This window comes from Phyllostomus discolor, chromosome 11, assembly GCF_004126475.2.
Source record: "Phyllostomus discolor isolate MPI-MPIP mPhyDis1 chromosome 11, mPhyDis1.pri.v3, whole genome shotgun sequence".
NCBI classification, from domain to species: domain Eukaryota; kingdom Metazoa; phylum Chordata; class Mammalia; order Chiroptera; family Phyllostomidae; genus Phyllostomus; species Phyllostomus discolor.
In genome coordinates, this window is record NC_040913.2 from 1,568,547 (window position 1) to 1,593,778 (window position 25,232).

Here is a 25,232-nt window from a genome sequence, read left to right on the forward strand (position 1 = left end):
CGAGGTCCAGGCAGGTGCTGTTTCGGTGTTTCCTGACATTCACTGGGTGCCTCGGGCACCCGGAGCATTGAATTTCAAGTTCGGGGTCAGTCCTAACAGGGAGACTTGGGTTTGAATAAACTGGAACAAACCGGCCACAGCATAACCAGCCAGTAAGTCACCGTGTGTAGTAACTGCCAGCTCCGCCTGTAAATAGGTTTTTTTTTAACTATTTCCTTTACATTGTCTATGATCTTTGCCATTTTGGGGGTCCTTGTTTAGTTTCGCCTGCAGTAAATAGTCCACGGCTTTCCAAGCAGCTTTGGGCTACAAAGTTCCAGTGTCTGTGGGGTCTTCCTCCACATGCAAGCAGTTCTTTGTGGCACCAGCCAGATGCCCTACCATTCAACTCAATTCCGATACTTTCTTCCCGAGACTCAGGTGCCGTGGGCGAAGGGCTCCGTCCTACAGGACGGTCCCAGCCCCGCCTCAGAGGCCAAGGGTGAGTCCAGGGTCCCTCTGTGCCAATGGATCGGCGGTAGATAGGAGGTTCCCGTGACCCCCGCCTTTGGTGTGAACCATCGGCCAGAAGGGCTCACAGAGCTCAGGGGGAGGTTGGACCTAGCCCAGTGCCAGTCTGTCGTAAAGATGCTCTGGAGGAGACCCACGGGGCAAGGTTTTGGGGGGAAGGGCCTGGCGCTTCTGTGCCCGCCAAGCATGTCCCTGAGCGGCCACGCGCTCACCACTAGGTGCTTTCCAAGCTCCACCCTTTGGGGTTGTGTGGCGGCTTCCTTTCATGGGCGGGGTGGATGAAATCGTCGGCCGCTGGTGGTTAACCCAGCCTCTTGCTCCTCTCCGCTGCCCCGGTCGGTGGGAGGGACCGAAATGTCCCACCCACCTGGGTGGGTTCTGCCGTCCTCCTGCCCTCAGGTGTGGGTGAGGGGTGTGTTCCGGGTATGGAGACACCTTCCTCTCTCGTCACTTAGCAGGTTCCAAGGGTTTAGCTGCTCTGTGCCGGAAATGGTAGGAAGACCAGATTTATATTTCTTTTTATAAATCACAGGACCCCAGGCCCCTGTGCTCCAGTACACCTTGGCCAGAGAAGTCAGTTCTCATGTTGTTGTTGCTGCGACATACATCACACCGGGAAGCTCTGGGGTGGCTTCCTGTGTGTGGAGAGGAGGATGCAGTTTTAAGCTGCATAATTATCAGTTGCACGTTTTTGTAATAACGACAAGTTTGACTTCGTTATTTTTCCGTGACCTTTAACATACGCACTTCACGTTGGGCCTTGAGTGCAATCCAGGGATGATTGTCTGCCCGAGAATGTAACGCACCTCCTGACTCACGACCCCAGCGAGAAAGAGATGACATGCTGGCCATCCAGAGCTCCTGGACCAAAGCTAGACCACGTGTTCTTCCCGTTCGGAACAATTGTGATTTGTTCACTGAGAATTATCAGTCCTAGTATTACATTTTTAAAAGCAGTTTTTAAAAATTTTTACAAAATCATACTTTGAGTTAAAACAGACACTGGGTCTCCCTATGGTGGGGAGAAGTTCAGAATTTTTATTAAAATAAAAGTAGCTGAAATGTGGAGCCAGACAGGTTCGATGCACATAAATTTCACGATTAAACAGAAGCCTATCGACAGAAGGACACCCATCCTGACCCCTCCTGGGTCCCAGATGATGCAGCAGGTTTCAAATGGTGGCGCCGCGTGGGCTGTGGTGTGGGTTGGGGGGCCGGCGGCTTCCTCTGCGTGTCCCCTGTCACTGTCCCCGTGGCTTGGTGACCTTCCTTCTCGGAGTCGCACGCGATGCTCCGGGATTCCCTTCCAGCCTTTGAAAGTCCGAGACGCCAGGCGGACGCGCCTCCGAGCCACGGGGCCAGCGACGTGTCGGTGGAGTTTCTTCTGTTTCTTCTCACCGTCGTTCCCAGAAGCAAACCGGCACCTCTTCCCCGAGTGGTCGTGCTTCTAGGGATTCTGAGTGTGCTTTACTGAAGGAGACGTAAAAAAAAAGTGTTTCTTTTCTCTTCTAACAGATCCATTTGAGTTCCGTAAAAAAGTTCTTCCCTTTTCAAATAATTTTCTGTTCTAACGTTAGTTTCTTTGTCGAGGTGTAACCCCCCCCCCCCCGCCACGCTTCTGTGTCAGTTATCAGCTCAGTATTAGTGCGTGTGACAAGCACACAGCAGGGCATCTCCGACAGCACGGGATTCCGACGGCCGGCTTCGCCCACTGAGACGGGCTGCGCGTCTTGTCGTGGGAGGTCCGGGGCCTCCTTCACCCAGACGGGCCGGAGCGGTGCCGGCTGGCCACTGCGCAGCGACAGACCGTGGATGCCTCGCAGGCTGTCCCACCCGAGGCCCGCGGGCCGCACGCGGCCCAGGGCGGCTGTGAGTGCGGCCCAGCACAATGTCGTGCATTTACTTAAAACACAGGGAGATTTTTTTGTGGTTGCGTGTTGCAGTGTGTTTAACGTGGGGCCCAAGACGACTCTTCTTCTTCCAGGGCGGCCCAGAGACGCCACAAGGTTGGACGCCCCTGCACGCCGGCTGGCTGGTTTCTAGAAATTTCATTTTATAACTTTCCTTCCAGGCGTACTGCAGCCGCACACGGTTCCCACTTGTGTAGCGATGTCGAGTTTGAGAGCCCTCGGACCTTCCCTGTCTGCTCTGATCTGCCCCCAAACCTGGGGGGGGGGGGTGCCTGTGGCCACGGTGCGGGGGCGGGGGGGAAGGAGGTAGCCCTCAGGGACAGAGGAATGAACGAGCCCGAGAAGATGGGGGCCCCACCGGCAGCCGCAGGGGTGCAGAGGCTGTGAGCCCAGGCTCCCCATTCTCTGTCCTCCGTCCCGTGCACACGGTCCCCCCACAGAACCTTCAGGAACATTCCGTCCGGCAGCCCTGTGGGCCTGGCTCGCTCCCTGCGTTAATCCCGAGAACAGCGTAGTTGGGACCCGTCACGACCCTCTGGGCGGCTGGAAGGGGGGGCTGCCACACTTGTACTGCCTGTGCTGCGTCTAGCGAGGCCCACGTGCGAACACGCAACCGAGTGCGCTCTAGAAACATTCCCACCCGGCTGGCGTAGCTCAGTGGACTGAGGGCGAGCTGAGAACCAAAGCATCGCAGGTTCGATCCCCAGTCAGGGCACAGGCCTGGGTTGCAGGCCACGGCCCCCAGCAACCGCACATGGATGTTTCTCTCTCTCTCTCTCTCTCTCTCTCTCTCTCTCTCCCTCCCTCCCTAAGAATAAATAAATAAAATCTAAAAAAAAGTACTTTCCGCTAAAAAAAAATCTAGGCTCTTATTTAAAAAATAATAAAAAAATAAAAATAAATAAAAACATTCCCAGAGTGCATGTCGGCCTGCCTGCGCCCTGTGCCTCTCTAGTCTGCACGCCCTGGCCCGGCTGCTTTTCCCTGCCTGTGAACCCTGTGGTCTCGGCCCACCCTGTGGTCTCGGGCCTTGCGGTATCCACTTTAAAGCAGGACGGAGACGCAGGTAACAGCGAGTGGGCTGTGGGGTCCGTGCTCGCTCACTCTGCCCACGGCCACGAGGCTTTGTCACGGATTTTAACGATGCCCAGTCACAGAGACCTATTAACACAGGGAGGGAAAAAGCCATTAGAAAGCTGTCCATTTCAGAGTGCTTGGACTAACTTTATGAAATATGTATCTATAAGATCAGTCATCTTATCATGTGTCATCGCCTGGCACATGCACTACTGTGTGTGTGTGTGTGTGTGTGTGATCCACACCTGCCTAATTGTCCAAGTGTTCTCATTGACTGGTTCTCTATGGAGGAGTCATTTTTAATAATAAAAGTTTCATCTATTTGATGCCTCTCTATATCAAGAAAGGACGGCTCCTATTTAATTCGTTGCCATATCCATCATCTGATGTATTTGATCTTTTTGGTGAGCCCACTTCAGTCCCCCCTCCCAGGAGGAACTTCCTGCTTCACACGGCGCCTTGCTGTCGGCCGCGGTCCCCATGCCCCACACTGGAGCTCTGTTCTCATCCACACAGCCGTGTGTGTTTCAGAGTCCGTTTCCGGGGCTGCGGCTCCCGGCGTGTGGGGCTCCCCGGGCTGCGCCCCGCGTAGCGGGCAGAAGAGGCCGAGTGGCTGTTCCGCTTGCTTTTGGGATTCTGCTCGATTTTACAAGATGTGAGCAAACAGGCCCATCAAAATTATAAATCACCACCTGGCTGGCGTAGCTCAGTGGATTGAGCGCGGGCTGTGAACCAAAGTGTCACAGGTTCGATTCCCAGTCAGGGCACATGCCTGGGTTGCAGACCACAGTCCCCAGCAACCGCACATGGATGTTTCTCTCTCTCTTTCTCCCTCCCTTCCCTCTCTAAAAATAAATAAATAAAATCTTTTAAAAATTATAAGTTACCCAGCTATTTTAAGAAGTGGCTTGCTGACCCAGTTTTAGTTTTTACATGATTTCGGGGGGCAGGTAGACGCACCTCCGATGTTGAAGTCGTCTGCCGGTGTAAATATTCCTGAGTGCCACAGGACTCGGTTCCGTGCCTCTGTGAGGTGTCCCGAGTAACGGCGCTGCTCTCGCCAGTCGGAAGGCGAAGGAAGGGAGGACGGGTGATCTCTTTTTCCCTCCCGGGATATCAGTCTGTGGCTGACAGAGCCCTATCGGAAGCTGAAAATCTTTTTCACGAATGACGCATCACGCTTCCTGGTTCCAGAGGTCACCCCTTCTCTCTGCCCCTAAGTAGGAAAGAAAACAAAAAGTCTAGGAAATAAGGAGTGAGCTGACCCTTGAGTAAACTGAAATCTGTCCCCTCCCCCTCCCCCGCAGGAGAGAGCTACGTGTGCGGCTCCATCGAGCCCTTCAAGAAGCTGGAGTACACCAAGAACGTGAACCCCAACTGGTCGGTGAACGTGAAGACCACCTCGGCGGCCCGGCCCGTGTCGTCCCTGGCCACGGCCAAAGGCAGCCCCTCGGAGGTGCGGGAGAACAAGGACTTCATCCGGCCCAAGCTGGTCACCATCATCCGGAGCGGGGTGAAGCCGCGGAAGGCCGTGCGCATCCTGCTCAACAAGAAGACCGCCCACTCCTTCGAGCAGGTGCTCACCGACATCACCGACGCCATCAAGCTGGACTCGGGGGTGGTCAAGCGTCTGTACACCCTGGACGGGAAGCAGGTGAGGGGCGCCCGGGGCGGCGGGGACCGCGGCCTTGGAGGCAAGAGCGGGGGTGGGGCGGGGTGGGGTGGGGCGGGGGGATTTCTGTGGCACGTTTCACGGGGTGGGAATCGGACACACCTGTTCACACGCGGTGAGAGAGTTGCGTCGTTTAGCGAACAAACACGTAGAATAAAGTGAGCGTGCCCACCCGGGCAGCGTGAAGGGTTACTAGTGAGATCGAGACTTGCAGTGACCGTGTGCCAGCCTGACGGTGCTCCCGGGCCGTCCGATTCCACTGGTGTCAAAGGTCACAAGAGTCTCGTAGCCTTGAGCGTGGCTGAGATGGAGGGGACGCCCTGGCCAGCAGAGGAAAAGCCCCACCCCCTTCCTTTGGCCTAAACCGTAGTTTACAGAGTTGACTCTCTCGGTGACGGCCCCGCCGGTAGGATCTGTCTAGATTCTATAGGTTGGAAGTACATTGCGGAAGGATACAGTGCTTCCTCCCTCGGGGTGGCACATTTCTAGACACGACCCGTCTTGTTTTGAGGGCATAACCGTGGCATTGAAGTGAAAGGGAGTTCTTCAGCCCCCTGCAGAGGGTAGACAGCAGTTGGCTTGGGTGAGTGGACACTTCAGTGTGCGCTGCTCAGGAGACCCGGACGGCGGTCTCGGGTGGGCTCTGTGGAGGTTGGGCAGCCCCGGCGCAGTGCCGGACAGAAAGACACCCATGAGTGTGCCGTGCGAGGGGCTGGGCCTGGAGGGTGCTCCAGCGTCTCTTTGTTTAGGGTCGTGACGTTGAGCACCCTCTCTGCTTGGAATGTAGTTTGTCGAGTGGGTCGGTCCAAACGCCTTTGAAGAAGTGTTTTGCGGGGCAGCGTGAATGGTTTGTAGGGACAGTGCGTGTTAACAATCAAAACTGGTTGCATGCGTTAGCAGGTTGATCTCAGTGAACAGAGAAAGAGAAGTCCCTGGAGGCGGACACGCGGGAGCAGTGAGTTAGAAGGGGGTGCAGGTACTAGACGGTGTGTTCATGGTGGAGGGGCCCTTCCCCTGGAGCTCCACCCAGTGCTCTGTGTTACAGGTTCCTCAGGGAAGGAGGCATCCTTTGCCAGTCATGGATCCCCACCCTCTGCTTGTCCCATGAAACTCCCCCTGAGTACCCCGTGGATAAGGATTCTGAGGGGTGGGACCCCCAGTTTTCCGGGTCTAGGAGGGTAATAGCCCAAATGTCACCAACGTATCAGTGACCGAAAAGTCCGTCGCCGGGCTGTGGGTTACAGCAGCGGTGGCGGGGGAGGGCCACCCATGAGCGTCTCCTGTCAGGAGCAGTTTGGCCCTCTCGCTGTTCCGCCCCTTTGGGTGGGGTGTTCTCCCGAGGGGGGCTGACCTGTTTTTGTAACAGTGCGACTTACGACGAAGGATACCTATGGGTACACCTTCTTCCTCGCCACTCACTCCAGGGTGTTGGGGGTTCCAAAATGCCACAGGCCGAATGTAATGTCACCTTTAACTGTGTTAGTAAACTCTGGGATGGACTGGTCCTTTGTCTGGTCTGAGGATGGGTTCCTGGAATAGGCCCTTCGTGTTCTGGGCCGTTTTCTTCTTTTTAGGAATTTACCGAGTGTCTCTGTTGGATCGTGGCTGGTTTGGCTGTGGGTTAGTCAGTGTGATGGTTTAAGAAACCAAGTTCAAGGTTTGATAATGTCAGAGGGCCAGGAGTCGCATCTCTGACTCAGCCACGGACGATTTATGCTTTTAGCACATTGCTCATTCGGCCCTTTGAAGGCCACCGGGAGGCTGATGTGGCCCCCAGTGAACATGAGTTTGACACCCCTGACTTAGGGAGTTAAGGTGCCTAGAATAGAATGTTCGGTTTTCGGTCACCTACCTTTGTAGGTGGCTTTTCAGGACTTAAAAGCCACACCCGTCCTTACGTAGATGTTAGTCCCCCAGGTGGGAAGCCTTGGTCCTCTCCCTCCGGTCTGAGCTTACCTGACAGCGTGGTTGGTCCTGGGCACCTGCGGTGAGACTGTGTTTGAAGGCTCATGGGTTTCAGCACAAGTCCGTTTCCCGGGAATCGAGTTCTGGTTTACGGGGAGGAGAATTCTGGAGACGTGTGCCCCTCGAGTGTGCAGAGGGCTGCTCGGCCACTGGACGGTGAGACGGTGGGCTTCGGGACCGTCCTCTGGGGGAGACTTCTGCTTCCGGGAAGGCCGAGCGCCCCAGTTTGGCCTGCAAGCTGCATCCGCCCTCAGGGAGCACGCTGGGGGATGGAAAGAACCTGGGCTCGAAGACCAGGACGGGCGTCCCTTGGTTTGTCCCTCGGACCACCAACCTCTTGCAACAGCCGGCTGTGCTCCCAGATCACATCACAGAGCCCCCAGAACTTGGACTTGAAAGTCAGCTGGGCCTGTGCTCAGATTTCAGTCTGAAAAATGGAGCTGGCTCGGGTTTCTCATTCAGGCCTGGAGAGCGAAGTTAGTCCCCGCTGAAGCTATTACTGCAGCTTAAAAATCCTGTCTGTTGAGTTTACTTGCAACACGGAGGTTGGCTCAGATATGCTGCAGTTGAAGGGTAGATGGATGCATAGCATCATACACAGGAAAAACACTCGTTTCTACAGACCAGTTTCAAGCGCAGACTTCAGACGGGTAGACGGAGTGCGAACCTGCCCCCTACCCCGGCCACGGCGGGGTCTGTTCTCCCGTCGGGAAGAGTTCATCCATTCTTGGCTGCTCCTCAGCGTTCTCATCTGTATAATGGGGATAACGATAATCACACCCACCTAATAAGTTGTCACAGGAGCTTAATGGAACAAGCCACGTGACGCGCTCACAGGTCTCACCGCGTCCTTGCCGCGGCCCCGCAGAGCCGCCAGAAGAATGCCCTCATCATCGATATTCAGCTTCGGGGTGGCCGCGTCTGCCGCCCGCTTCCAGACCCCCCCCCGTCCGTGTGGGACCCACAGCCCCGTTCCCTGCAGGGGGCCCCTCCGTCCTTGAGGCTGCTGCCTGCCACCTGCCGCCAGGCCTGCCTCTCCCACCCGGATCCCCAGGGAGAGGCGAGGGACAGTGCCCGGTTTGTCTCTGTGTCTCTGGGACCCGACCTGGGACAGGTAACGTCTGTAGCACAGAGCTCCAGGGGGACTCACAGGTCGTGCCCTTGAGGGGTCGATCGTGCCCTTGAGGGTCGACCCATTGCGGTGGGCCCATGGACTGTCCGGGGCTGCTCCCGGTGCTTCCTTCTTGGCTCGGGCTCCTGGGGCGACAGAACAAAACAACAAACAGACAAGACGTCACATTGTAGAGTGTTTTCTCTACAGAAGGGCTGAGTCCACCCTCTGAGTCGGGGGAGTGGCTCTCACTCCAGTGAGTCAAGGCAGCCCATCAGCGTGCTCCCTGAGTGTGCAAATTGGGGGATGGGCCGACGAGAGACGTGCAGGGCCGGCACCTGGCTCAGCGAGTGTGGGACACACCCCTGAGGCGGCCGGGGGCCCTGTGCTGCTGGAGAACAAACGAGATGCTGCAGCAGACTTTCCTGAGTCGTTTGCGACCTTGAAACTAAATTAAACGAAAGACACCGGTTCCGAAATTAAATGGAACTTTAAAAAGTCCAATTGGAAACCTGGACTCTGTTGTGAGGAACCCTCCCGGGAAAGACCAGGACAGCGGGGAGGTGCAGGCTGCGGTCGGCTTTTCCCTGGTCAGGCGCGTGTGTGATCGTGGCGAAGGATTGTGAGGCCAGTGAGACAATAGTGAGATAGATTAAAGTGACTGACAGTCTCATCAACAAGATGGCTTTTGCTAATGGTTTGGCTTCTTTCCTTTGCTTTTTTTTCTTAAAAAAATTGAGACCCTACTGTGCGCACAACTTGGCTTCTCGCTTGCGATGTCACGAGACACCAGGTGCCTTCGTGCGGGAAAGGTCTTGCACTTGTTAAGCCGGCTCCTCCCTCTCTCCCTCTCTCTCTCTCTCCCTCCCTCTCTCTCTCTCCTCTCTCTCTCTCTCTCTCTCTCTCTGCCTTCCTGTCCGGTCACGCACCCTCGGGACTTCTCCTGGGTACTCGCAGGCTGGGGGGTGGGGGGCGGCCCTCGAGATGCTCCGTGCCGTCAGTTATGGGAAGTTAAAACTATGCCAGAATTTATCCACTCTGGTAAGACCCCTCCTGGAGAAAAAAAGCTGTAGACATATTTCAAGAGGTGTCGGATAAAATAAGTCCAGTCTTATCCACACAAACCAGGTAACTGAGGCTTTTTGGGTCCGTCGAAGCCTAATGATCCGACCCCCGAGGAGTCTCTCCCAGAGCGACCGGGCACAGGGCGGGCCTCTCTCTGAGCCTGTGTCCCCCGATTTGCGTTAAACCAGCCTGTGAGCACGTGTAGGACCAGTGCGTCCCGGAGACAGAAGGTGGCACTTTGTCGCCTTCTGTGTCCTTTCCCAGTGGAGTTCGTTAGATCTCGATGTAACGTGTTAAAATACCGAAGTGCTGAAGATATTTTAGAGACGTTTAAAGGCACAAAAGAGACATGAAGAAAACCATAGTGTATATTTCAGATAGATGAGTGCTTCTCTGAGCTGTTGCTACTCCTGGATTCTCCCTAAGTTTCCTTCTGGAAAACCTGCTCAACTGCGATCCTGCTTCATTTCCCGGCTGCCGTATTCTTGGCTACCCTGATCAGACGCTTAGTGTTTATCAAATGGTGTTTATCGGTTTTAGCTGGTGGCTCAGATTCTGAGAAGCAGAACCACAGAGTTACAGGGCTAGGGATGCCTAAGGAGAGATCTCTCTGGGATTTCTGTTTGTCTGCTTGGAATACCATGAACTAAACACACCTTGACAGGTGGTAGCATAAAAATCAGTATTTTATTTTGTAATCTTCCACTGAGGATATGTTTATTGATGTTAGAGAGAGGGGGAGGGGTGGGGGGGGGAGAGAGGGAAGGAGAAGAGAAAGAAGGGGAAGAGAGAGAAAAAGGAGAGAGAGAGAGAAGAAACATCCATGTGAGAGAGAAACATCAATCACCTGCCTCCCCTGTCTGGGCGTTGAACCCACAACCTTCTTGGTGCCTGGGACAACCTCCAAGAAACTGAGTCACCTGGCCAGGGTCACGGGGGAATTTTTAACAGGTACAAGAAACGGAGGAGTGAAGTTTGAAAATACTTCCCAGCTGACATGCCTAGTGACTTAGTGGCCCAGCCTCTCAGCTACATGTGCTTGGCCGCCGAGAACACGGGGGGATGGGCAAACTGGTGTGCGGCGACCGGAATGGGGGAGCTTTCCTTCTGCGGCAGTCATGATCACATGACTTCAAACACGGAATGGTGGTTAACTCTGATGGGACCGTGGTCTGTGTGGGTCTGCCCAGGGGCGGTCTGTGGAGACCCCACTGGGGGCCATAGGACCAAGAGGGACGGGGCAGTTTTGCGTCGGCCTGTGGCTGCCCCATCGGCTTGGACCCCCGGTTCGGTTTCCATCTTTCTTCCCGTGACCGGCCGGCTGGTCCCTCCCCAGCGGTCCTTCCGATGGGGATGCGGCGGGGACGCAGATGGCGGCGGGGCGGGCTGCGGCTTCCCCGGTGCAGCTCCTGCCACCGAGAGCCCACCGCTGCGGGCAAGCCCTGACACAGGGTCACGGCGTCCAGACCCGGGCTGTCACAGCCCTGCGGCCCTTCGTCCTGCCGCTCCCATGCGGCCGGCGGGTGACTCCCTACGGAGACTTCCAGATCTGCACATCTGTCCTCGCCCCTCTGTAGCTGTTGCTTCTGCCAGACTGTGCGTAAGAATTTTCGGAAGATTTCTGCAACACGGGACCCCCGTGGGCCCACTGGTGTTTACTGGCCATTCGAAAACCAAGCACCCAGCTGTGGCCCCTGGGGGTCCTGTCTGGGGAGCCAAGAATCCCCACTGTTGGGCGGGGAAGGGCAGGGAAGGGAAGGGCAGGGAAGGGAAGGGCAGGGAAGGGAAGGGCAGGGAAGGGAAGAAGATGTCTCCAGCTGCAGTCTGGCCGCCCTCGCGTGTCGTGTTTCCACGTGTCGTGTTTCCACGTCCTCGTCGTTCTGCCGGGGAAAGATCCCCCGTGGGTGTTCTCTGCCCTTTCTGCGTGAGCTTTCCAGTGCCCCAGGAATTACGTAATTTCTTCCTCCGTCATAGTCTAGCCCTGAGTGCCTCTTCGCCTCATCTGTTGCTAATGCCAAGAGACAATTCAATAATTTAGTGTTTCTCCTCTCAATAAAAGCAATTGTTTGAGAAAGGAAAGTCTTTTTAAATTTTTTTTTATTGTTCAATTACAGTTGTCCCTATTTCCCCCCATTACTCTCCCTTGCCCGGCCCACCCCCACATCCAGTCCCCCCCCCACCCCCGCTGTCCTTGTCCGTTGGGTCCTGTACGCATGTCCCTCTGCTTGCCCTTCCGCCTCCTCCCCCTTACCCCTCCCCCTTCCCTCTGGCCACTGTCTGTCTGTCCTTTATTTCCGTGTCTCTGGTTCTGTTTTGCTCGCTCGTTTGTTTTATTGATCAGGTTCCGCTGACAGGTGAGATCGTAGGGTATTTGTCAAGAAAGGAAAATCTTCCTTTGGCCCTTCTCTGTGCTGTTCTAGCACATTCTAATTAGTTACAAGAATAGCGACCACAAAACTTGGAGAAATCCGGGGGAATGCACCTGTGGACGCGGACACGGCAGACACACCTCACAGACCCCGTGCAGGATGGAGCGCCCAGAGCATCAGTGAGAAACAAGCCCCCCCCCCCACGCTTGGGAGACCACGGGCAGACGCAGGAAGCCTAGCTAGTGAGCACCACTGTGGCGGTGCGCAGTGGGTCCTTAAGTAATACTCGTGGAATTAAAAGAATGAAGGGGAAAACTCACGGGAAAGGATTGTTTCTGGCGGAGTTCCGTGGATCATTTACTTGTTAGGTGGTGACGTCACAGGTTGGTGGGACAGCGAATAATACCGCTGTGTGTTTCTTAGACCCCCTTGCACGTGCGGTCTTGTCGAGGGGCATTTGTCTGGTTTGTAGTACCCAGGTTTCATAGGTTGCGTGGGCATTAATTGACAACATAGGGCTTGGACCGTTTATCACAGCCACTTAAATGTTCATTATTGTCGCCTGGATGGTGACCGCCGTGTGTGCCAGTCTGCCAGCCGGGGGGCCGGAGTCGCGCTGAGGAAGGACCCAACAGAACATCTGATCACAGAATGGAAGAGAAACCGTAGGGACTTGTGTCCGTGGGCCAGTCAGCCGGTTAGGAAGCTTCACTGTATTTTTAAGAACTTCCTAACTTCCCGGCTCTTGAAGCCGCTGACGGAGGACGTGGAGGCTGCGACCCCGAGCAGGTTAGGGCCAGAGGCCGCCCCCTTGATCTGCTAGGACAGCCGGGCCTCACCCTCCCGAAATGTGACACTCCCTCCTGGCCTAACGAGGGGTGGATGGTGTGTGCGCCCCTGAGCCGCCCTGCTGCGAGGGCCGTGAAACACCAGTTCGGAGTGTGCGGGCAAGTGGCTAACACGGGCCAGGCGGTCGGGGATTCCGCTGAGAGTCCAGAAATTCTTGTGCCCCGGGGATTCGTCAAGAAGTCCCTTCCGTTGGCAAAGCCCGGCCCCGGGAACCGTAACTGCGGCTCATCAGGAGCCGGGCTCGTGAGCACCCACCCCTTTCCCTCTCCGAGGCCGTCTGTCCGTCTGCTCCGGGTCCCACCTGTCCCCGAGGGAGCCGGGAGCGCGGGGAGGGCTGCGCAGGAGAAGACGCTGGAGAGGCGCTGAGGGTCCTCTGGCTCCGGGTTTTGCCCAAACTGGCGCATGGATCTCTCTTTTTTTGGTTCATATGCAAATATTTTAGCGGCTGCAGTGCTGTCTGCCAGCTTCCGCTGCAGTGAGCTTTGGGAACCGCGCTCTCTTAGGGTGGGCTGACCAAAGACTGTATTTTGGGGGGGAATTTAAGGGACAAGTGACATGCCCACGTGGTTGCCAGAAAGAGCAATGCCGGAGGGAGGTTGCCCAGCAGCGGCGCCTGCGGGCCTCGCGGCCCTCCGCCGCGAAGGCGCACGCAGCGCGGGCTGGTGGTGGGTGGGGCGCCGCGACCTCTCCGGGTCGCTGGGGTTCCAGGGCGCGGCTGGTCCTCACTCCAGCGCGTGCGTGGGCTATTACGGGAGGACAGTTTCTCCGTAGGATGCCCATGCCAGTCAGATTCTCTGCTCCCTTTACGCAGTCTTTCTGTTTTCTTCGGTAAGTGTTGATAATGGCTTCACGCGAGCCCTTGTAACGGTGGTGAGACCCGTGAGTGTGTGAGTGAGTGTGAGTGTGTGTTCGGGGCAAGTGGGTGAATGCCGCTGGTGGCCCTGGGCTTCCTTCCCAGACCTGGGTTAGAACTCCAGAACAGCTTTGGTTGGTGTTGTCTCAGTGGATTGAGCATGGGCCTGCGAACCAAAAGGTCACAGGTTCGATTCCCAGTCAGGGCACGTGCCTGGGTTGCGGACCAGGTTCCGGGTAGGAGGCATTCAAGAGACAACCACACATTGATGTTTCTCTCCCTCACTGCTTCCCTTCCCTTCTCTCTAAAAAATAAATAAATAAAATCTTAAAAAAAAAAAAAGGAAATTCAGAACACTCACTTCTCAGGGACGCCGTCTCTTTAAAGCGAGCACCTGCCCTGCAAGGCCACACTTTGTGCGGGCGACGTCCAAGTCAGGACCGTGGGAACCTGCGTTTGAAAGCCGCCCATCGGTCTTCTAGTCTTTCGAAGCGCGGGTGGTCTTTATAAGTAGTTTTCGGCATGTTCTAAAAGAAAAATCTGACTTTGAATTTTTTTTTTCTGCTTCATTAGATCTTTTTATAATCTGGCCAAAAAGTTGTCTAATAGTGAGTACCCTCAGGGGTAAGATTGTGTCTTCAAAGTCCGCATTATTTGTGTAAGCCTTGGTGATACTAGACCGTATTAGGAATAATTTGAGGAAAAATATACTCGAGACAAACTGAGTTCTTAGCTTCATGATGTGAGTAATTTTTTAATTCTGATATTTTTTCTCTTACAGCTGCTTTCATTTAAAACTTTTTAAAATATTTTATTTATTTATTTTTAGAGAAGGAAGGGAGGGAGAAAGAGAGAGAGAGAGAGAGAAACATCAATGTGCGGTTGCTGGGGACCATGGCCTGCAACCCAGGCATGTACCCTGACTGGGAATCGAACCTGCGATGCTTTGGTTCGCAGCCCGAGCTCAATCCACTGAGCTACGCCAGCCAGGGCTCATTTAACACTTTTATTCAATGTTACACTGCATTTTGTGTACGCTGAGATCTTGTTTTGTGTAGAGGTGATGCAGACGGTCACACCAGACACTTACGTCTGTGAGTATTTCAAGCAGTTTCTCAGCCCTGCGTTGCTGACATCCGTTCTTTGCGGACGGGACTGCCCTGGGCACTGCGGGAGGTGCGGTGGCATGGTGACCTCTGCCCACTGGACACCAGCAGAGCCGCCACTACCGCAGTCGTGGTGACCGAGGGTTCCTCTGGCCCAGGCCGGTGGGGTCCAGTCGGTTGGACGTCACCCCGCAAAGGCAGTTTTACCTCCGACCCCGCCACCCGGTTCACCCACCCCCACCCCCACCCCCACCCCCACCCCCACCCCTGGTAAGGCCCTCCTGCCCGCTTTCCTTCTGCGCATGTCCCGCCGCGGACGGGGTGGCCCATGGGGCCTGGGAGGAGTGGTTTAAAGTCCCGGCGGCAGAAGCGAACTGTTCCCGACGACCTGCGGTCTGAGTCCTCGGTTCCCTGGAACCGACTCCGCAGCCGCCCTCCTCCGCCTGCCCGCGGGCGTGCGTGCTGCCTGCGGCCTCGCGCACACCTCCCTCCGGTGCGCGTTTGCGCTGTCAGCGCTTCGGGCTGGAGTGGCTGCGTCAGCCTCTGTTCTGCACGTGGCTCTCGCGTCCTTTCCTCCGTCAGGGACCGGCTGCCGCGCCACGGGGTGACCTTCTAGGCTTTTCCACGGCCTCGTCCCCAGCCACGCGGCGCCGAGGCACTGCCGCTGTGGTGGGACACGCAGGCCCTTTGCCTGCTGTGTGCAGGGCCGAGACCCACGCTTTGCTCGGCTTCGCTCCCTGGCGGAAGCGCCCCTTCTCCCCGAATCCGTGTTGGTCCCCCCGCCCCAGACAGCCTTCTCCCCTGGCGGCCACTCCTGGGGAGGAGGGAGTCTTCCCAAAAACCTCGTTCGAGAGCACATTTGCGGAATCCAAGCCTGGTTTTTCTTGTAAGAAACCACTCACGCACGATGCACTGGCGTGTAAAGTGACAGTGTGTCCGTGTTTTCTATCCCAGAGCCCTCAGTGCACTCGCCAGAAGGCCGTGTGGGGGCTCTGCGCTGAGCACCCCGACTTTGTGTTCCCGTCGACCCCTGCCTGCAGTCGCGCGTCTCCTGCCCCTGGCCCCGCCGGGGCTCTCAGTGTCCTTGGGGGTGAGGGACCGCTTGGCGGGAGTGTCCGCCTGGGGGAAGACCTCCAACCAGCAGGTCACTACCAGCCTGGAGGGGGCTTCTCGCCAGGCCTCCGTCCTGTGAACGCCGTTCGGGGCCCCGCCCCGGTCTGCGTGTCGGCGGAGACGTCAGCAGAAGACATCGGGGGCACGCTTTGTTGTAGCTGCTGTCACTAAACATCACTGACTGGGGGGCTGGCACAGTGAGCAGTTTTGGAGGCTGGGAAGCCCAAGGTCGAGGTTCCAGAAGATCTGGGGTCTGGTCAGGGCCTGCTTCCCACAGTGCAAGCCACTGCCTTGGTAGAGAGAGAGAGAGGGAGAGAGGGAGGGAGAGGGAGAGAGAAAGAGAGCGCGCCCTCTTCTGTTTCTTCTGTTGGGGCACTAACCTCACTGGGCCCCACCCCTGTGGCCCCTTCTGGACCCAGTGACACCCCAAAGCTTCCCTCCAGTATCCTTGTACTGGGGGTGGGGCTGCAGCACGGGAGTTTAGGGGAGACACAGACGTTCAGTGCCTAGGACTTACCTTTCTGATGTGCCGGGCAGTGAGAATGTTGGGTGGCGGTGACACATGGACAAAGATGCGCCAGACAGAGCTCACAGAGTCCTGTCCGTGCTGGGGACACTGCAGGCTCTCAGTGTCTGTCCCCAAGACCAGCTACACGAGTGTTGGCTGGGGCAGTAGCTTGGTGTTACTCGTTCACGGAAAAACACCCTGACCCGTGTCACCCGAAGGAACTGACGGTGTGTTGTGCTGAGGCAAACACCAGTGCGGACCCGGACGGGTGCAGCCGGGGGTGTGGCCTCTGAGTGTCACCAGTTCACCTTCCTCCGGTGTCCGTCTGCGGTTGCAGCCGCCTTGGGCGCTGCTCTCACGCTCTTCCATCTCCCTTGGCTCTCGCACCTTGAGCAGAGCAGTTTTCTTGATGTTATTTGTTTCCTGTTTACTTGCGTTTTGCTTTAACAGACCTTTCGCTGCCTGAGGCCAAGGGCCGGCTCTTCCTCTGCGTTCTCTCCAGCGCCGGGAGAGTGGTTGGCGATGGCTCCTTCTTAGCAGACAGACGAATTGCCTCAGCGACCTGTTCCAGGAGGAAGCTGGCAAGCCGGCGTGCATCCCGGGGGGGCAAGCAGATTGCCCAGAATCCTTGACTGTCGGTTACATTAAGAGGGGTCGATGACCTGGGTTGTTCCGGCTGGAAAATCGTTATGTTTACAGATTACAATTCGGGGAGCAGAGGGCAGGAGTAAAGGAAGGAGCCACAGCGTCACGGTGAAGCGGGAAGAGTGTTGTGACCCCGGGCAGGTCCGGTGTGTCCCTTGGTGAGGCGAGGCAGCACCCACGAGCCCTCAGTGGCTGGTTGGCACCCCGGCCCGTGGAGAGCTGCTGGTGCCCGGTGCTCAGCACTCGGCCCCACTTTCTCTATAGTTCTCTGCCCACGCCTCCCCCTTTCCATCTTCCCCTGCCCCAGCCCCCGTGGGAAGATGTGTGTAGACACGGCAGGTGAGGTGAGCTGGGTGAGGTGATTCGTTTGAGGTTGGCGTATGGAGATGTGAACAACAGTCTGGACGTTGGTCCCTCATTCTCTCCTGGACGGGGTGACCCCCTTCAGACATCCGAGAGAGTGTGTCGCAGCTGAGGCCAGAGCCAGGACGAATAAGGAGACGTCACTCCCGTGACGTACAGGGCACAGGGGTGGCCTGAACATCCGGCCTTTGGTGCTGCTGGGCCAGGCGTCCCCGTCATTAGGAGAGTGTGTGTGCGGGAGCTGGGCGAGCTGGGTGACAGCCCACAGGGGTGACAGCCCGCAGGGCTGGGACCGGCAGTTTCCTGTGCAAGAGCCAGTTGTACCCGATGCCCCAAGTCCCTTTGACAGGTGAACCTCTGTTATTCTTGGGTCTCTCTCCTCCCGTGGCCCCTGCGATGGCACTACACAGGTCCCAAGGGCTCGGCAAGTCACTTAATTAGATACAGGTTCACTACGGATGCGAGAACCGGGGACTTTTCTATTCTGCCGGGGAGAGCCAGGGCTGAAGAGCTATCTTCAGATAACGTGTGTGAGAGGGAGCATTCTCGGGAGACGGACCCAGGGGGCACCCGGGAGCAGGGACGGAGGCGGCACCCGAGTGCCCCCGGAGTTGCTCCGGGAAGCCGGCCGATGATGACATCCTGCCTGAGAGCTGGGCTCGTGTGCGGCCCCTGAGCCACCTGCAGGCTCGGGGGCTGGCTGGGCCCGGTGGGGAGACGGGGTGGGGTGGGAGGGGGGTAAGGATGGCGTCCGCGCACAAGGAAGGCGACCACGACCGCCGGCGTGCGTTCTGCCCGTTCCGGGGACCCAGGAGAAGCGGAGCCGCGTTCGCACCGCGGACACCCCGGCTCGGGAACCTCGGCGTGTCTTTACCTGCAGTTTGAAGCGTCCTTTTCCCTCCATCAGACAAGTTGTTCTTCCACACGGCAAGTCCCACTCGCTCTGTTTCCTTTTAAGAAACAGTCGTTGTGGGTTCAAAAGAAAAGCGTGACGATGGGGGTGAGACGCACAAGAGACACTGAAGGGGGTGCTGACAAGACCCCGGCGACGGGCCTGCCCCGTGCTCCGGCTGCTGTTCGCGCCATGTGTTGATTAGTCCTGCCCGCGTGACGGACACAGATCGGAAGCTCAGGGGTGCGGCCGCTCGCCCGTTTCCCCCGGCGGCGAAGAAGTGACCACCTGCCGTGTGTGCGAGGCGGGCACGGGGAGATTTTCAGGGAGACGGCTCGTTCTCTTGCCTTTACCGCACTGCTTGGGGGCTCTGCACTGGTTACCAGGTGGCCGGTGGCTGGTGACGTGCGCTTGGTTCCCGGTGTCGTGAGCGTGGCTTCTGAGCGATGCCCAGTTCTGGCCGCCTCATCCTCATTCACGTTCTCCCTCGGCCTGGGCCCCATCTGTCCCCTCCCGCCCTAGGACGCCCCGTCCGTCACTCAGGAAGCCGTGGCCTCGGTGTCCCGGAGCCGGTGGGGACGAGGCTGGCGGGTGCAGTGACCCGGGAGGGGTGTGCCCTCTGCAGGTGTTTCCGAAATAGACTTCACCTTCAAGAACCATCTTCTTTTTTAAAGATTTTATTTATGTATTTTCAGAGAGGGAAGGGAGGGAGAAAGAGAGAGAGAGAGAGAGAAACATCAATGTGCGGTTGCTGGGGGCCGTGGCCTGCAACCCAGGCATGTGCCCTGACTGGGAATCGAACCTGCGACACTTTGGTTCCCAGCCGGAGCTCCATCCACTGAGCTACGCCAGCCAGGGCAAGAACCATCTTTTTTTTTTTTTTTTTTTTTTTTTTAAATGTTGATGCTATTCCTCATGTGAATCCAAAAAATGTATTTACCACTGTTTTTCAGAAAAGTGCAGAGGACAGGGGGAGACAGGGCATACTTAAAAAATTAGTTTTGATCTTTCAGCCTTTAAAAATCAGATGTCTGTTCCGCTTCCCCGGCAGGAAGCCAGGGCCGCGGTGAGAACGGAGTCGCCCCTGTGTCTCACCTCGCCCTCCCGGGGCTTTGTTTCACGGTGTTTCCAGCCGGGCTCTCTGGTTTCCTTGGGAACGCCGTCGTCGCCGCGGCTGGTTGCTAAGGAGCAGCCTTGGCGGCACGGAGCGTAGGAGCTGGGAGCCGGCCTCCGCGGGACTTCATTCTTGGCAGGGGCAGGTGGCGGGGGTCTTCGCGCTGGCCCACGTGGGGCCTCCATCTTGATCTCAGCCCGGAGGAGGCCGGTGGGTCTCCCTGACGTTTGTCGCCCCCGACAGTGATGCTCAGGGACGGGCCCCGAGGGAGCGGGTGGCGGGTGGCCCTTGCAGCGTCTGAGTCCTGTTCTCTACATCATCACTCAGCGGATGCCAGCGATGTGCCCAACAAGGGGGTCTACTTTCTCGATTACAAGACACTGAATGGGCTGTGCCGCCTCCTTTGTCACCTTTAGCAGGGGACCGTCATGGGCGGGCACAGACCAGGGTGGCGCTCGACCCTGGCGTCTGAGCTGCATTTGCTGACGTTGCAGTAGGAGGTGCTGGTGACTGTAGCACGTGAGCTTGCACCACAGCTAAATGGTCCATCACATTAAAACGTGGTCGCCAACCTTTTCTGTGCTGGCGTGCAAGACACACTGCGGGTCTTGCAGGAATGCATCCTGGTTGGTGCACACAGGCCGTGGGCTACGCTGTGAGACACTGTGGTTCTTGCAGGAATGCTTCCTGGTTGGTGCACACAGGCCGTGGGCCACACTGCAGCCGCTGTTGCAGGGGTGGGGATTCGGGTGCAGATCTGCCTGCCGAGGCCCCCATGGCTGCGTGCCGTGGGTGTGCGCTGCCCGTGCAGGTCAGGGATGAGTGACCAGGGAGGACAACTCCGAGAACCACCTCCACGCTGGAGCTCCTCCCCAGGAAGGGGGTGGGTGCCGGGAAGGGCGGCCCTGCGGGGTGGCCGGAGCCAGCCAGGTGGGGCCTGCGGGGAGCCCAGGGGGGGGCGGTCTCAGGACTGACAGTGCCTGGTGCCCACTGCTCGCGGCCGGGTGACAAGGGCCTGAGAATGGACGACAGAATGGAGCAGCCTCCAAGTCAGGGCCACGCCGGGGCGGGGGAGGTGGGGAGTACAGTCAGACAGACGACTGTTCCGGGGGCAAACGGGGAGGAAATGGTGAGGGGAGGAAGCAGCAGGGCCGGCTGCGATTTTAGCTCCTTTGAGAGGCCGCACCCCTCAGCCTCTTCCATGGCGGTACCTCTGCGCTGTCTGTCTCTGCAGGGACACCCCGGTTCCCCGTGGAAGGGGGCCAGTCAGCGGGAGTGTTTCCGCACAGCCCAGCCCGGCGCGTCCGGTGCCTCACGGCTCGGGCGTCCCACCGTCCAGAGGGGAGTCCCGGGAGGGCGGCCTCGGTGGGCCCCGTCCTCACGGCCGAGCTGGGCGGCCGCAGCCCTCCCCTCGGGGGCTGTCGTGAGACGATGCAGCGGAGGCGCCTGAGTCGTTGGCTCCGACGCCCGGGACGTTCCGTCGGAGCCCAGGCGGTGGTTGTAGTGCATTGCTGCCGCCGCCGGGGAGAATGTTCGGGAATTAAAGAAATAACACGAAACTCCAGCACCCAGAGTTTGTGTCGGGTTTTCAAACAGGTTTCATTTATTTATTTTTAGAGAGAGGGAGAGAGAGACGTCGATCAGTGGCCTCTCGGGTGTCCCCAAACAGGGACCTACCTGGCCTGCAACCCAGGCCTGTGCCCGGACCGGGAATCGAACCGGCGACCTTTCGGGTGGCAGGATGGTGCCCAGCTCACTGAGCCACACCGGTCAGGACTAGCATGTGAAAAAGGTTCAGGTCACACGCCTTGCAGGTCACTGTGGAACATACACCAGGAGTTAGACACTGTCGCTGCTTAGAGAGGGACAGAGAGGGGACATCCGGACAGGAGGCCGCTGGACCAGCCCTGCAGGGCACCGTGAAGACCAGCGGTGAGGCCGTGGCACAGCTGGAGGGCAGGGAGGCCCCGAGAAGGGGCCGGTCCGGGGATGGATGGCTGGCCTGGGCCCTGAAGGGGAGCTGGAGTCGATGGGTGGGGAGGAGGGGAGCCTCACGGGAGGGGCAGGGACAGGGCCGGTGCCTGTGGGCCTGGGAGGGGGGAGGCCGCCAGCCTGGGGAAGGCGTTCCTGCCACTTTCTTCGTGACTGGACGTCACCGCAGGAGCCGGCTGTGCCGCTCTCCAGGGGCCTCGCACTCGGGACCTCGGGGCAGAGATAGAACACGTTTGACCGGACGGCAGAGTCTCGGGCGCACGGAGGACAGAGCCGTGAGCGGTAGTGTCCCGTGGCTTCCTCACCCCGGCCCCTGGCCTCACCCCTGTGGCACGCCGGCACGTGACCCCTTACCATTCGGATCCCGGGGGGGGGGGTGTTTTCAGAGAACTAAGATTCCCCTGAGGCTCTTGTTTCTCCAGTGCAGTCCCATTCCAGATAGTCATTCCAAGAATGTTTTCTGACCTCTGCCACCAAACGTGGTGCCGGGTTTCCTTCCCCCTCCGCGCTCAACCCCTGCAGGGCCCCGGGGGCTCCTTCCGACGAGCGTGCATCGATGCTGTGTGACCATCTCGAAGACTAAGTTACTGTGATGCCCTGTGAGGCTGTGCACGCAGACAGGTGCGGGGGGCCACCCCACGTGGCGGGTGTCACGGAACACCCCGTGTAACCTCCACCCACCACGCTGCCCCGAAGCAGCACCGCCTTCCTCCACGGAAGTCAGGGGGGTGCTGCGCTCCTCTCCAATGGCTGCGTTTGCAAATGGCAACCTACACGTTATTAATTTCGCCCCCTCTGTCTTGGCTTCTCTGTGCGTTATTCTGGAGTTTTCTGTGCATCCTAACGAGAGTGTGGTGTGTTTTGAAAGGCCACACACTTCACCACATACGCTCCCGGATAAAGGATTTCAAGCGCTTTGTTTTGCAACAAGTGAAATGAATGACGGATGTTCTCCTGCATCTTCGAAAAGGCATCCCAGAAGGCAGTGGTGGGCAACACGTCTGATTTCACGTATTGTGTCCTAGACCCTCCCAGGTGGGGTTTTAAAAAGCTCCCTTTGTTAACCGAGTGAAGTAGCTATTAACTACTGGAGATTTCTTTGTAATACGAGAATTATGAAATCTTGTAAGAAAGACTGCACCCTACCAAGATTCAGATGGAGAGAAACTTAAGGATAGAACAAAAATAACTATTTAATTTTGGGCCTGTAAAACTGTATTCCCCGAGTTTTATGTAGAAGTCAATCAAAGCTGAGTTTAAGATTCATGCAGAGAGGCTTATTTATATTCTCTGAATACCAAGCAGTATTTTTTTTTTATTGTGGCTTTGTTTAATGAGCTGGGGACTGATTTCCACGTTTACAGCCCGCGCCCACGGCAGCACAGCTGGCCATGCCGGTGCGCCGTGCCCGGGACACCCTAACCGGACACGGAGACCGGACACCGGTCTTTATTGCCCAGAATGGAGCCCGCCAGACCGTCCACTGCCAAAGTGGTAGGAACGGATGTTTTCACAGGCCTTTGGGTCCTTCTAACTGTAAATCTCACAGGATGACAGTATAAAATGCTGGAATTCGAAGATGGTGTCGCAGATTTTTAGGTTCATCATTTTGGTCATACTGCTTAATTATGTTCTTCTGAGGACTTGGTTTTGTCCTCGGCTCTGAGAACATGAGCCCTTGTTATGAGCAGGTGGGTCTGGTTTGCTCCCCGACCTCCGGACTGCTGACGTTTGGTTTTCCGCCGACGGGGATGCCCGGCGCCCGACCGAACACCTGGCTGGAGAACACACCGGCCCGTGTTCTCCCTCGGGGCGGGGGGGCTCTTCCCACATGGGACAGGGCTGTGGGGGCAGGGAGGGCTCCTGTCCCGTCCTCTCTGGGAACTGGGAATGTGTCGGGGATAAGCCCGCCCCTCGAAAGGGCTTTTAAGTGGCCGACTCCCTGACTAGATGCTCTGGCGGATGGAGGAGATATTGTTGCCCTCTGAGTGAGCAGTCAGCTCTTCCCTTGTTTTTTCCGAAGCAGGACCCGGCTGCCCCTCCTCACAAGGGGAAGGAAACAAATTCCCCCACACCGACTGTTTCCCTAGTTTCCGTGTAGCCAGGGGCGGGCGCCAGCAGGTGTGGTGACTCCTGAAATTTGGGGCGCACCTGTACTCTTCTTGGGCCCCCTTGCCCCCTCCTCCAGGGACCAATGCCACGCCGCCTCCTCCCAAACAAGAGCCCCGGCAGCGCACTGCTGGGAAGCAGAGCCACTGTGCACACCTGCTCTTCCGAGTGTTTGGAAAGGGGCCAGGGCCTCGCGGGGCCCAGGTCCGGCGAGGTGGCTTCTTCCTCAGGCGGAGACGTTGTCGGGAGGAGAGATGGTCTGGCCCTCCTCCGGCCCCTCCTCTCTCTCTGACCCTCCGTCACACTCCTGGGACATCTGAGGTTGCTGACCTTGGGAAGGTAACATCTGGAACCTCCCGAGGTGCCTAGGAGTCCACTCCAAAGGCAACTTGGCAGTGTCCTGGTGGCCTTGGAGGGCCTGTCTGCTAGAAGGTGACCGTTTATACCATCAGCCGTGATGACGGGAACCGGGATGAACATCAGTACCGCTCGGCTGCCCCAGGCCCGGGGTGCTGTGCGGGCTGCAGGCACGTGGGTGCAAGCAGACACGGGGCCTGTTCCCCCACGGCCACCGGCCACCGGCAGCACGGGCACCGGCAGGCAGCCAGAGGACACCCGCGGAGGGCGGTGGCCCGCGGGTCCGCGCAGACCTCGTGCCATCTCCGGGACCACGCCCACTGAGTTTCTGGGTGACAGCTGGGTCGGGGCTGCCAGCCTGGTGACGTGAGGAGAGGTCCGAGCGACCTGGACGCAGTGGGATACTGCGTATCCAAGTTGAATGATGGCTTGGATCTGCAACAGTTATTTTGCTTTTAAAATTTTATCGATGGATTTGTGTGTGAGAGAGAGGGAAATGGTCGATTTGTTGCCCCACTTCCTTACGCATCCATTGGTTGGTTCTTGCACGTGCCCTGACCGGGGATCAAACCAGCAGCCTTGCTGTACTAGGACCACACTCTGACCAGCCAAGCTCCCCGCCAGGGCCTGTTCGACAGCCGTCTCTGGGGGACGCAGCCCCGCCCCGCCCCAGAGAAGTTCCGCGCGGAGTCCTGTCCATGGTCGGGCCTCTCTCTGTTGTGTTTTGCTCCGGGCCGGGCCGTCGGAGTGTGCATTTGACGCTGAGGAGTGTCCACGTGGCCCCGCTCCTGGTTTTTGTCTGGGGGGCTCTGGGGGGCGGGCGGGTGGGCCATGGAAGTGTCCATGACTGTCACAGAAGCGCTGCTGCTCCCTGCTCCTCTCTCCGTTTTCAGAGTGAGCGGCAGGGGGGACCCTGGAAGGGGCCCTAAAGTGAGACCTGACTCTCGTGCCCCTCCCCCTCCAGCACGGGTGGGACTTCCTCTGCCCTCCCCCCCACTGTTCCCCACTGGCTGTGTGTTTGACCGTGAACCCTGGCCGCCCCTCCGTGAGTCTGGAGACGATCCATTTATCCGGTCGCTTAGCGGCAGTTGACTGGGTCCCGTCCTCCGCGTTGGCCACGCAGCAGCGCCCGAGACAGAGGGCCCCCACCCCCACTCCTGGGGGGACCTGGCAGCCTGCGGGTGGCCACCGGAAGGCCTGGGCAGGCCCCACGGTTCCAGGCCATCTGACTCTGTGTGCGTCCTTGAAAAGCGACGTTCGAACACTTCTCTCCAGTCCCCGAGCCTCTCCGAACGAAGCGGAGTGTTTCTCCAACATCCGAGCCGCCCCGTAAATAAACGTGGGCGGAGGCCATGGGCGCTCCCCGACGGGAGTGACCTTCCCAGAGGACGGGGAGCTCCTCCGCAGCGCGCGCCACCGCCAGGCCGCGAGCGGAACTGCAGGGGCGGGGGCGGCCCAAGGTCACACCGAGCTCCCGGGGGCGGGGCCCTTCGGCCCCCGAGAGGCCCAACGACGGCACACGTGGGTGGGCTGCCCGGGCGCTGCTGTGACTCAGTGTTTTAGGAACGGTGACACACGGAGGATGGGTGTTGACCCTGACGGCGGTGTGACCTGGTGCCAGGAAGCCTCTGGCTGCCGCTTCGGTTTGCGCG

The 25,232-nt window shown here is 57.9% G+C and overlaps 1 protein-coding gene across 3 annotated transcripts in view; it reads left to right on the forward strand.

Moving 5' to 3' along the window:
• DCLK1 (doublecortin like kinase 1) overlaps nt 1–25,232 on the forward strand; it is a 217,366-nt gene that overhangs the window by 12,444 nt on the left and 179,690 nt on the right. For all 3 annotated transcript variants that reach the window (XM_028526508.2, XM_036011189.1, XM_028526505.2), the window contains exon 3: nt 4,805–5,151. In XM_028526508.2, the coding sequence (XP_028382309.1) occupies nt 4,805–5,151 (347 nt within the window). The remainder of the gene's footprint in view (nt 1–4,804; nt 5,152–25,232) is intronic.